Here is a 12,052-nt window from a genome sequence, read left to right as displayed (position 1 = left end):
ATGAAGGCTGTATACTAATCGATGACTCAAAATCTCCCTAAATGATAAGAAACAATTTTACAACTACAGTTGTTCTTGGTAAAACTACACCCTCAGAGTTATTTCAATTCAGAGAATACTCAAAAGTACAAAATCACTTTGAGTAAAAAGAAAAACTGACAAATGCCAGTATGGTAATTCCTTGTCCCTCCCCTGAACCGCACCCCCTCCCTGCACCCCCAAAGTCTTTGGGGCAAGCAGTGGCCAACCGCTAAAGTTGTAGATAGATAGAAGAGAGAGGTTAGCAACCACCAGGCAGGAACAACAACTAGAAAGATTAAAGTTGTTGCTGTGGGTAGTGACTATCTGGGTCTGGTGTCATGAAGACAGCAAAAAGAATTGACCGGCGCCTGTAGTCCCAGCTACTTGGAGAGGCTGAGGCAGGAGAATGGCGTGAACCCGGGAGGCAGAGCTTGCAGTGAGCCGAGATCGCGCCACTGCACTCCAGCCTGGGTGACAGAGCGAGACTCCGTCTCCAAAAAAAAAAGAATTGACCAAGACGGGTGTAGGTAAAGAAAAACAGATTCTTTTAAAAAGTGGAAACATGTTGCTAGGGTGCAGTGGCCCAGTCAGCAGGAGCGGAGCTGACTTCAGGGAGACAAAGGCTTGCCGGGGATTTTATAGGATGGTGCTCTTGCTATGCTGAAGAGGGCTTTGTGCAGTACTGATAATGCCAAGGTTGCAGTTAGCTAACTTGCATTTTTCTATTAGCTGATGGTCTAGTGATAAGTTGGGCATAGGAAGATTGTGAATTATTTGTGCAGGAGGGCTATGTGTCCTAGACCATGAAGAAAGGCCGACTTACAGCTTATCTGCGTTCTCTTTTTGCTTTTCCTTAGTCCTGCCAGCCTGACTTCTTTTCCCTGATTAGGATTCCACAGTTGTAATTCAGAAAATACTAAAAAGTTAGTGGGACAGATAAGAGCATTTACTATAGGAAACGGATTTTAAAGTGTACTTGATTTAAAGATTTAAGCACAGTAGAAAAGCCTGGGCAACATGGTGAAACCCCATCTCTACCAAACAAGGAAAATACGTAAATTACGTGGGCATGGTGGGCATGCTTGTGGTCCCAGCTACTCAGGAGGCTGAGATGAGAGAATTGCTTGAGCCTGAGAGGTGGAGGTTGCCATGAGCCAGTATCGTGCTACTGCACTCCAGCCTTGGCAACAGAGCGACCCTGTCTCAGAGGCTAGACATACATTTTAAAGAGAAATACTCAACATAAAACGGCAAGTGTAATTTAAAAGGACCAGCACAACATAAAGGGACAGTGTTCCAGACATACGCTTCTCTAGGAGAAAAAAGGCAAAAAGGAAAAAAGAAGTGCCTTTTGGCAATCAGGTATCAACGGGAAAAAGGAAGGAAAGGTGGATACTTAGGGTCCTTCAAGGTCTAAGTGTAAGAGTTAAAGAAAGAGGAAAGAAACATGAAAAACAGCTCAACAGTCAAAGACAGGTTTATTTTGGAGAATAAACATGAGAGGGGCTTCTGGCCGATTTTGTTCGGGAGCGCTATCCCTTACAGACTAAGTATTTATTAGCCAGGCATGGTGGCTCACGCCTGTAATCCCAGCACTTTGGGAGGCCGAGTTGGGTGGATCATGAGGTCAGGCGTTCGAGACCAGCCTGGCTAACAAAGTGAAACCCCGTCTCTACTAAAAATACAAAAAAAAAAAAAAAAATTAGCCGAGTGTGGTGGCAGGCACCTGTAATGCCAGCTACTCGGGAGGCTGACATCTCTCCAGCCAGACAGGAGGTTGTCTCTGGGCTGGCATGTCTCTGGTCAGGGAGGGGTTTATTTTACGGTTGGAATGTTTCTGGTTGGAGATGTCATTTGTGATTTATGGTCATGCTGAATTTGGGGGAAAAAAGGCAAATCACTACATAACTACATATCAGAATCTATAGACTATATAGCACTGCAAGATGACTGTAGTTAACAATTATTTATTATGTATTTTCAAATAGCTCAGAGAGGATTTTGAATGTTCCCAGTAAAAGAAATGATAAATGTTTGAGGAGATGGATGTGCTAATTACCCTGATGTGATAACTATGCATTGTATATATCAAAACATCATTGGGTACCCCATCAGTGTATACAATTATGTGTCAATTAAAAATAAATTAATCTATATGGTGAATTAAAGCAGTGATCAAAGAAAAACTCATAGCAGTAAATACCTTTTATCAGTGAAAAGAAAGGAACAAAAAATGAATTAAATTCTTAGCTCAAAAAAACTAGGTAAAGAACAGCAAAGTAATTCAAAAGAAAGCACATGATAGGAATTAGTATAGTTAAAAACAGAAATTAATGAGGAAAAAATAGAAAAACATATCTAATTATTAAATCAAAATCCTATTTTTGAAAAAATTCACAATATAAATAAACCCAAGACCTAAGTTGGTGAAAAAAAAAGGAGAAAGCATAAATATGCAAAATAAATGACAAGGGAGAAACAGAAGAAATGTAAAAATCAGAAGACAAATTTGTAATCTTTGAAATAAATTTGAAACCTAGATTTAATGGATAATTTTTTAGGCAAATACAGCTTGTCAAAAATGACCCTTTTTTTTTTTTTAAATGGGGAAACACTAGAGGCATTTCCACTAAGATCAGGAACCACAGCAAGGATGTTCACTATCTTCACTGCTATTCAACATTGTACTGGAGGTATTTAGCAATGCAGTTAGACAAGAGAAACCAAGTTGAAACGTAAGAATGAGTTAACAAAGAAGTAAAGCTGTCTGTTTTTAGATGATGTGACTGAATACCTAGGAACCCCAGATAATCAGTGATAAACTCAATAATTTAGTAGGACAGCAGGATATAAAATTCATATATAATAATCAATAGTCTTATTTCTCAAAAGAAGGTATACAGACAGCCAAAAAACATATGAAAAAATGCCCAACATCACTAATCATCTGGGAAAAGCAAATTAAAACCACAGTGAGATACCACTTTATTTCTGCCAGAATGGCCGTAATTAAAAAGTCAAAAAACAATAGATGTTGGCATAGATGTGATAAAAAGGGAACATTGTTACACTGCTGATGGGAATGTAAATTAGTACAACCACTATGGAAAACAGTATAGAGATTCTTTAAAGAATTAAAAGTAGAACTGCCATTCAAGCCAGCAATCCCACTACTGGGTATCTACTCGAAGGAAAAGAAGTCATTATATGAAAAAGACACATGCACATGCATGTTTATGGCTGCACAGTTCACAATTGCAAAGATGTGGAACCAACCTAAATGCCCATCAGTCAACAAGTGGATAAAGAAAATGTGGTGTGTATATACACCATGGAATACAGCCATAAAAAGGAACAAAAGAATGTCTTTTCCAGCAACTTGGTTGGAACTAGAGGCCATTATTCTAAGTCAAGTAACTTGAATGGAAAACTAAGTATCATATGTTTTAACTTTTAAGTGGGAGCTAAGCTACAAGGACACAAAGGCAAAAGAATGACATGATGGACTTTGGGGCTTGGAAGAGGGGAAGGTTAGGAGGGGGTGAGGGATAAAAGACTACATATTGGGTACAGTGTACACTGCTTGGGTGATGGGTGCACTAAAATCTCAGAAATCACCACTAAAGAACTTATCTATGTAACCAAAAACCACCTGTACCCCAAAAACTATTGAAATAAAAAAGTAAAAAGCAATAGTCTTCATAGAAACAGCACATAGAGGACATAATAGTAGATAGACAGAACGCCATTTACAACACAACCAAAAAGATTAAATACTTAGGAATACATTTGACAATAAATGTACAAAACTTAGAAAAAATATTAAGCCCCTTACTCTTGTCTGAATGTGTCCCCCCAAGTATATATTTTGAATTCCTAACCTCCAAGTTCATGGTGTTGGGAAGTGGGGCCTTTGGGGGGTGATTAGATTATGAGAATGGAGCCCTTGGGATTGGAATTAGTGCCCTTATGAAAAGACTGCAGAGAGCTAGCTAGTCTCTTCTACCGTGTGAAGACACAGCTAAAAGAGATGCCATCTGAACCAGGAAACAGGACCTTGCCAGTCACCAGATTTGCCAGTATCTTGATCTGGGACTTCCTAGACTCCAGAATTGTGAAAAATAAATGTTTATTGTTTATATGAAACCTAGTCTGTAATATTTTGTTATAGCAGCCCAAATAGACTAAGATACTCCTGACTCAAAGTATACTTAAACAAATGTAAAGATACCTTGTTTTTTGAAAAAAAAAAAAAAAAAAAAAAAAAAAAAAAATTTGTTTTTCAATTTTTTTCCTTGAGACAAGGTCTCATTATGTTGCCCAGGCTGTCCTCAAACTCCTGGCTCAAGCAATCCTCCCACCTCAGCCTTCTGAGTAGCTGGGGCTGTAAGCATGCACCACCATGCCCAGAGTTATTGCCTGTTTTTTAATAGGCCAACTCAATGTTATAAAAATTTTATTCCTCCCTAAACTAATTTATAAATTCAATGGAATCCCAATGAAAATACCAACAGACCATATTATGGAGTTAGGCAGGTTGGTACTAAAGTTCACGTGGAAAATACAATGTAAGAATAGCTGGGAAATCACTGAAAAAGGAAAACCATGAGGGATGGGGTAGAGGGGAGAGGAAGCTAGCTCTACTAGTCAGTAAATCTAAGGCGTGTACAGTTAAAACAGCATGGTACTGGCACATGAACAGACTAACAGACTGTGGAATAAAATTGCATGGTGACTATAATGTGGTCACCTCGGTCAGACTGATCTACGTTTTTCAGATACAATCTGATACAGATGGAAAGTACAGAATTAGACCCATGGAATAGACTAAGACAGCATCCCCTCTGTACCCCAAATGTGAATTAGAGACCCTGGTTCTTGGGGCCAGTGTTTTTCAGGTGTGAAAAGACAGAGGGATTTAACTCATTGGCTCTTGATTCCTGTTGGTTGAGGATTATCTTTAGCACAGAAATACCCCACACTTCAGGATTATATATGTCTGAGTGACACGTTGGCAACCACAGGCAGCTGACACTCCCATGTCAGAGAAGTCAGGGCCACAGACTGAGCCAGTTTGCATATTTGGAATGATGATCACTATTAGGTCACTTTGGATTCTTCATTCTAGTGAAGGTAAGGAAAGTGCTACCGTACTCATAGAGGTCATTGACCTTGATTCCTATCAGGAGCTAGGATCATTTCTGTATAATGGTGGCAGAAAGGACTCTGTCTAGAATTCATGGTATTCACATGAGTATATTTTGGTGCTTTCTTGCCTCTGACAGTGGTGGTAGGGATAAAGAATAATCAGTGGTTCAATCAGGGTGCACCCAACACGGGGCTTACATCCTTTGGGATAAAGGTTTGAGTCAACTGTTGTAGAAGTAGCCAAAACTAGATGAAGTGCTGGCCAGTGGGGAGGGAAATGTAGAACGGGTGGTTTTAGGAAGGAGATGATGAATATCAATTATGGCCTTGGAATTAGTTGTAGCAGCAAGGATTGAACCACGTTCCACTCACCTTCCTTTATTTAGTCTTTTTTAGAAATAGTGATTGCTACCATCTTGAAGCCTCCATGATAGATTAGACTTAATGGAGGACATGAACAAATTTGAGGGATGGAAAGGGTAGACTGTATTGGACACCTCTTTTGAGCCACTTCACATGGTCTCAGGCCTTATCTTTGATTCCAGCTGTGGCATCATGAGCAATTCTTTTGGGGCTCAGCTCACTGGCATTGTTACTGCCTTACTTCAAGTATGCACTGAGTGTTTTTTGCCTACTCAGATTCACTTGCAGCTCACATGTATACTCCCCAGAAGTATGGGGGAATTAATACTCTGGGGTTAACATTCAGCCAGGGGCTAACAGTTAGTGGTTCTGAGATGTATTTCATAAGGCTCCTCAGAAGATTGCTCATTAAATAACCAGTTGCCAGCATCAGTGACCTACTCAAGGAAAGGTCTTTATATTGTTTTTACCTCCTTCCCCGTTCATTTCCCTGTCATTCACTTCTCCCTCTGAACACCTTCCTAAATAAACTAACTTTATGCAAGCCTTTGCTGTCAGGACAGCCAAAGCTATGACAGAGGTATAGAACATGGGTTAACAAGCTATGGTACATGGCCAAAACCATGTAAATAAAGTTTTTTTTGTTTGTTTGTTTTTTTGAGATGGAGTCTCACTGTCTCCCAGGGTGGAGTACAGTGGCATGATCTTGTCTCACTGCAACCTCCATCTCCTGAGTTCCAGTGATTCTCCTACCTCAGCCTCCCGAGTAGCTGGGATTACAGGCGTGCGCTGCCACACCCAGCTAATTTTTTGTATTTTTAGTAGAGACGGGGTTTCACTATGTTGGCCAGGCTGGTCGCGAACTCCTGACCTTGGGATCCACCCGCTTCGGCCTCCCAAAGTGCTGGGATTACAGGTGTGAGCCACCGCATCTGGCCAGTTTTTTATATTTTTAGTAGAGACGAGGTTTCACCACGTTGGTCAGGCTGGTCTTGAACCCCTGACCTCAAGTGATCTGCCTGCCTTGGCCTCCCAAATTACAGGAGTGAGCACCGTGCCCATCTGTAAATAAAGTTTTGTTGGAACACAGCCACACTATTTCTTAATGTATTGTGTATAACTGCCTTTGTGCTGCAGCTACAGAATTGAGTAGTTGTGAAGAGATTGTATAACCTGTAAAGTCTAAAATATTTACAGAATAAATGTGCCATTCCTGTGCATTGATTTCCCATGGCTGCTGGAACAAGTTACCACAAACTTAGTAACTTAACAAATCTGGTGGCTTAAAACAACACAAATTCTTTTACAGTTCTGGAGACTAGAAGTCTAAAATCAGTTTCACCGGTTTGATGTCAGAAGTATAGGCAGAGCAGGTTCCTTCTGCAGGCTCTAGGGCAAAGTCTGTTTTCTTGCCTTTTCTAGCTTCTTGAGGCTGTCTGCATTCCTTGAATCCTAACTCCCGCTTCCCATCATTCCAGTCTCTTGATGCGTTGTCACATATGCTACCTGCGTTCCTCGAATCCTAACTCCCTCTTCCCATCATTCCAGTCTCTTGATTTGTTGTCACATATGCTTCCTGTGTCAAATCTCCCTCTGCCTTGCTCTTATGGGGACACTTGTGATTACATTTAGGACTCATCCAAATAATTCAGCATCATTTCCCCATCTCAGTGTCTTTAACTTAATCACATCTGCAAAGTACCTTTTGCCATATAAGGTGCATTTAAGGATCTAGGGAGTAGGACTTTGATGTCTTTGGGGGCTGCTATTTAGCTTACCACATGCTTCCGTCTGGTCCCTAAAGATTTACATCCATCCTACATGCAAAACACATTCACCATATTGTAAAAATCTTCCAAAATCTAAACCTGTTGCATTAACTCAGGTCTAAAATCTCATTAAATATTATAACTCAAAAGTCCCAAATCTCATCATCTAATCATCTAACTCCAGTATAGGTGAGTTTCTGGGTATGATTCATCCCAAGACAGAATTCCTCTTTATCTATGGACCTGTGAAACTAGCAAACAAGTTATGTGCTGCTAAAATACTGCGGTGGGACAGGCAAAGAATAACAATTATATACATTCCCATTCAGAAAGGGAGACAATGAGAGGAAAGAAAAGAGTCACTAGCACCAGACAATTTTTACATTTAATCAGGCAAACTTTTAGGTTTCAAGGGTTGGGAATAATCCCTGTGGCACCCAGCTGCACTCTATGGGCCAGAGGGTTGTGTATGTATTGTGTATGGCTGCTTTTATGTTACAGCAACCAAATCAAGTGGTTGTGGGGTAGTCATATAGCCTGCAAAGCCTGAAATATTTACTAGATTGTTCCCTGTCAGAATGTATGCTTGTTGAGGGCAGGAGTCTTTGTGTCTTTTGCTTGCCAAAGTATCCTAAGTGTCTGGAACAGTATCTGACACTTAACAGACACTCATTGAAATGCTGAACTAAAAGAAAAAAATTTAAGCAATTTAATAGAGATGAGAGGGCAAAACTTTTGACATTGCTGAAGTAGTAACTATTTATAGATAAAACATTTAAAAAGAGAACTTTTAAAAACATAGCTACATTTTAAAACAAATCTACATATTAAAATAGCATACTGTATTCCAATAAAAATTGTAACAGAATGACTGACACCAACATGCATCTTGGTTAACTTGTACTGTGGAGAGAAACAAGTAATTTTTAAGACTTCTGGCAGAAAAAGCTAGTCATTTAAAAGTGAGAAAAACTAAGTCCTACTTTAGCCATTCATGGCAGTTTTCAGTGTCAGAAAAGAATGGCGATAGTGTCTGCAAAGTTTTAAGAAACAGAACATGTGATACAAGAATAATACAGCTAAGCGAATTGTCATTCAAGTACAGGGACAACAAGCAGACTTCCACGCTGGAAAGAATTCAGGGACCATAACACCTGTGAGCTTTTCTTGAAAAATAAAATTAAGCATTGAAGTTATATTAAATCAAAAGAGTGAATTCTGTAATAGAGGGGCTACAGGAAATGAATTACCAGTGAGCACTGAATTTATTCAATTATAGAAGTAGGGTTAAACTACTATAGAAATTATGATTAAAGAATATAAATGTTATAATCCATGATAATACAAAAAGAATAATACTAACAAAAATTTAGAGGTACACGGGAGGGCAGATGAGAGAGGAGAAAGTTTATTGCGTTAATTTTTCTGCTTTCATAGCTTAACTTTTATCTAGAGTTTTATGGCAGCGACAAAAAGAACTAGAATGTAAATTTCCATATTTCAGAGAGAAAACACATTCACTTAGGAAAACAAAAGACACTCTTACATCTGTATTGTGCAATAAGATAGCCATTAGATACATACAGCTGTTATAGTGAACATTAATTGAACTTTTGTAAAATTAAAAATTCAGTTCATTAATCACACTAGCTATATTTCAAATGCTCATTAGACACATTTAGCTTGTGGCTACTATATTGAATGATGGAACATTTTCCATCATTGAAAAAAGTTCTATTGGATAACACTGCCTTATAGGAAACAAAGAAAGTACTAAAAATAGAGATGTAACACAAAACAAATTGACAGAATTAACACCAGACATTGCCTATTAAAAGAAATACAGATTAGTTTAAAAATAAAATACAACTAACTATATGCTACATATTGTGATGTATATAAAACAAGGCAAAGCAAAATTTGAATATAAAAGGAGGGGTGAAAGTATATAAGGCAAACACTACTGAAAGGAAGTTTGGGTGAAGGTATTAATAATTAGAAAATTGAATTAAATGCAAAAAGTTTTGAATGAGAGAAGAATGAGGTACGTTATCCAAAATGAGGAGGAACTGTCATGAATTATTTATTAATGTAACACCAAAGTACATAAGCCAAAAATCACAAAAAATGTAAATAGAAACAAAATAGTATCAGCCCTTGTTTTAAAAAGAAGGAAAAACCTAAGGGTAAAAAAGGTATGAATAATATACTTGATACAGATTAATTAATACTTATGAAAACCTTACCTTTATAATAGAAAAGTCACCTTTACAAGTATTCATGGAACACTTACAAATTATTCAACATTCAGCCCCTGAAAACCTGTTAATTCTAGAATGTGGAAATATAGTAGAGACTTATTCTGTCATTACAATGTAATCAAATGATACATTTATTTTGAGAAGAAAATGAACAGATAGTACCCAGATATGTCAAAATGGAAAAACAAAAAGAAAACCTCAACTTTTGGGCCAGTATATAAGTAAAAATTGAAATTACAGAATATTTTTAAAATCTAATGATGAAAACCTATGATTTCAACTAAAGCTATGCTCAGAGGAAAATTCATAGTCCTTGGCACTTAAATTACTGAATGAGTGTATTGTTCAGGGCTCCCCATTGCTGACAATAGAATCTAGTTCATAGATCCTCTTGGAAATCCGGAAAACCAAGCTTGCATCTGACAGAGCCAGAAAGAGTGCATCAGGGAAAAATGCCCACGCTACAACATTTTTTAAGTGCAGGACACTTCCAAAGAAATGTCTTTTTTTTTTTTTTTTGAGACAGGGTCTCACTGTGTCACCCAGGTTGGAGTACAGTGGTGCCATCTCAGCTCACTGCAACCTCTGCCTCCTGGGTTCAAGCAGTCCTCTCCCCTCAACCTCCCAAGTAGCTGAGACTACAGGCACACCCCACCACACCAGTCTAATTTTTGTATTATCTGTAGAGACGGGGTTTAGCCATGTTTCCCAGGCTGGTCTTGCACTCCTGAGCTCAAGTGATCCTCCCACCTTGACCTCCCAAAGTACTGGGATTACAGACATGAGCCACCGCACCTGGCCAAATTACTTTTCTAATTGAAAAAGAAACGAAGGACTATCAGTCAAAACTTCTTCGTCTTGGTTTCCTAATGGAGAGAGTCAAAGTTGTAGGTCATTTTGGATTATGTGAGAGGAGTTGAGGAAGTGGAGAGATTGATAGCGGTAGTATAAATGCATGGGGAGCTAAAGAAGGGAGGGTAAAAGGTTAAAAACCTCTTTAAAGCATGAACATGGAATTTTGTAGCTCACTTCACACCTCTGCCTGTTTTTGAAGCTCAGCAGAAAGGTCTGAAGCCATTGATAATTTTAGAAAGCCATGCCAAAGAGAGATACCTCATGAGTTAATTATTTTTATTAATTTATTTTAAAAAGTTATGTCTAGTCTGATGGGATTTTAGGATTTGGTGGTATGTCAGACTAGGACTCTTTATAGCATTGTCCTTAGTTTATTTTTTATGCCAATTATCAGTATCTAAAATTATGGGGGAGGGGTTGTTTTGTTTACGTGATTATCTTTCTTCCTCCTAGAATGGTAAGTTCCATGAAGGCAAAGGACTTTTTGCTTTTTACTAATTTTGCTCATTGCTTTATTCTTGAATTAGAACAGTCTTCTATGCAGTAGTCTTAGCACATATACAAAGAATATGCTCCATAAATATTTGTTGAATTAGTAGCTACGTTAAGATAATTATGGGACAGTTGGAAATTGGCTAGGGGTGAACTCCACGGGAGAGATTTTAATTGATCTTATGTTAACCAATTTGATTTTTCTTAGTCTGACTAAAGACATGACTGGAAAAGAAGATGTATACCGAGGCCCGGCCATCAGAGCTCTCTGCAGAATCACCGATGTAAGTTCTGTGTTTCACTGAGTTATCAAATGGAACACTATGTTTATCTGCAGGTGGCCATGTAGATTTAGTAGGATTTCCTAGTCTGACTTTGTGAATTTTCAGTGTAAGAGAAACATGATCACCAGAAAGGCTTTTGTGGCTCCAGGCTTTTTTTTTTTTCTTCAGATTTTTTTCCTTTAATTTATTTATGTTAGTCCATTTTCTCTCTTTATTTGCCCTCTTGAACTGTTGTAGTGAGGGTACATTGCTTGCAGGAAACAAAAACCCATTCAAATTTATCTTAAAAAGCTTTATTATAGGACACAAATCTCTCAGAATTTGAGGTGAAGCTTACAGGTAGACACCAGGGCAAGAAATTGGGCAGCTTTAAGAATTCAACAGCACATTTTTTTCTTTTTCTTTTTTGAGTCGGAGTCTTGTGCTTTCGCCCAGGCCGGAGTGCAGTGGCATGATCTTGGCTCGCTGCAACCTCCGCCTCCCGGGTTCAAGTAATTCTCCTGCCTCAGCCTCCTGAGTAGCTGGGATTTCAGGCACCCACCACCACACCTGGCTAATTTTTTTTTTTGTAGCAGTTTGAACAAACTGAAAACTTTATTCTTCTGTGTGAGCTGAACTCAAGTTTCAGAATAATCATCGCCATGTGGGAGGCTTTTTGTTAAAATGCAGAAGAAATCTCAAAATACTGTATTTATATCTGCCTTCCACTGCTGCCAATATAGTAAGCATCTCCTACACAATCAACAATAAACAGCAAATGATGCAGTTCATAGAGTATTTTGCACTTGGAAAAAAATATATATCTGAATTGTAAAAAGAAATGTTTGGATTTTGTATGTCTTTTTTATTATTGTTAAAA

At 38.4% G+C, this 12,052-nt stretch overlaps 1 protein-coding gene across 2 annotated transcripts in view; it reads left to right on the top strand.

Annotated features, from left to right (window-relative positions):
* COPG2 (COPI coat complex subunit gamma 2) overlaps nt 1-12,052 on the top strand; it is a 164,476-nt gene that overhangs the window by 46,989 nt on the left and 105,435 nt on the right. For both annotated transcript variants that reach the window (XM_032761744.2, XM_032761747.2), the window contains one exon: nt 11,118-11,193. In XM_032761744.2, the coding sequence (XP_032617635.1) occupies nt 11,118-11,193 (76 nt within the window). The remainder of the gene's footprint in view (nt 1-11,117; nt 11,194-12,052) is intronic.

This window comes from Hylobates moloch, unplaced genomic scaffold (assembly GCF_009828535.3).
Source record: "Hylobates moloch isolate HMO894 unplaced genomic scaffold, HMol_V3 SCAFFOLD_1, whole genome shotgun sequence".
NCBI lineage: Eukaryota > Metazoa > Chordata > Mammalia > Primates > Hylobatidae > Hylobates > Hylobates moloch.
This window is presented reverse-complemented; position numbering and strand designations above follow the sequence as displayed.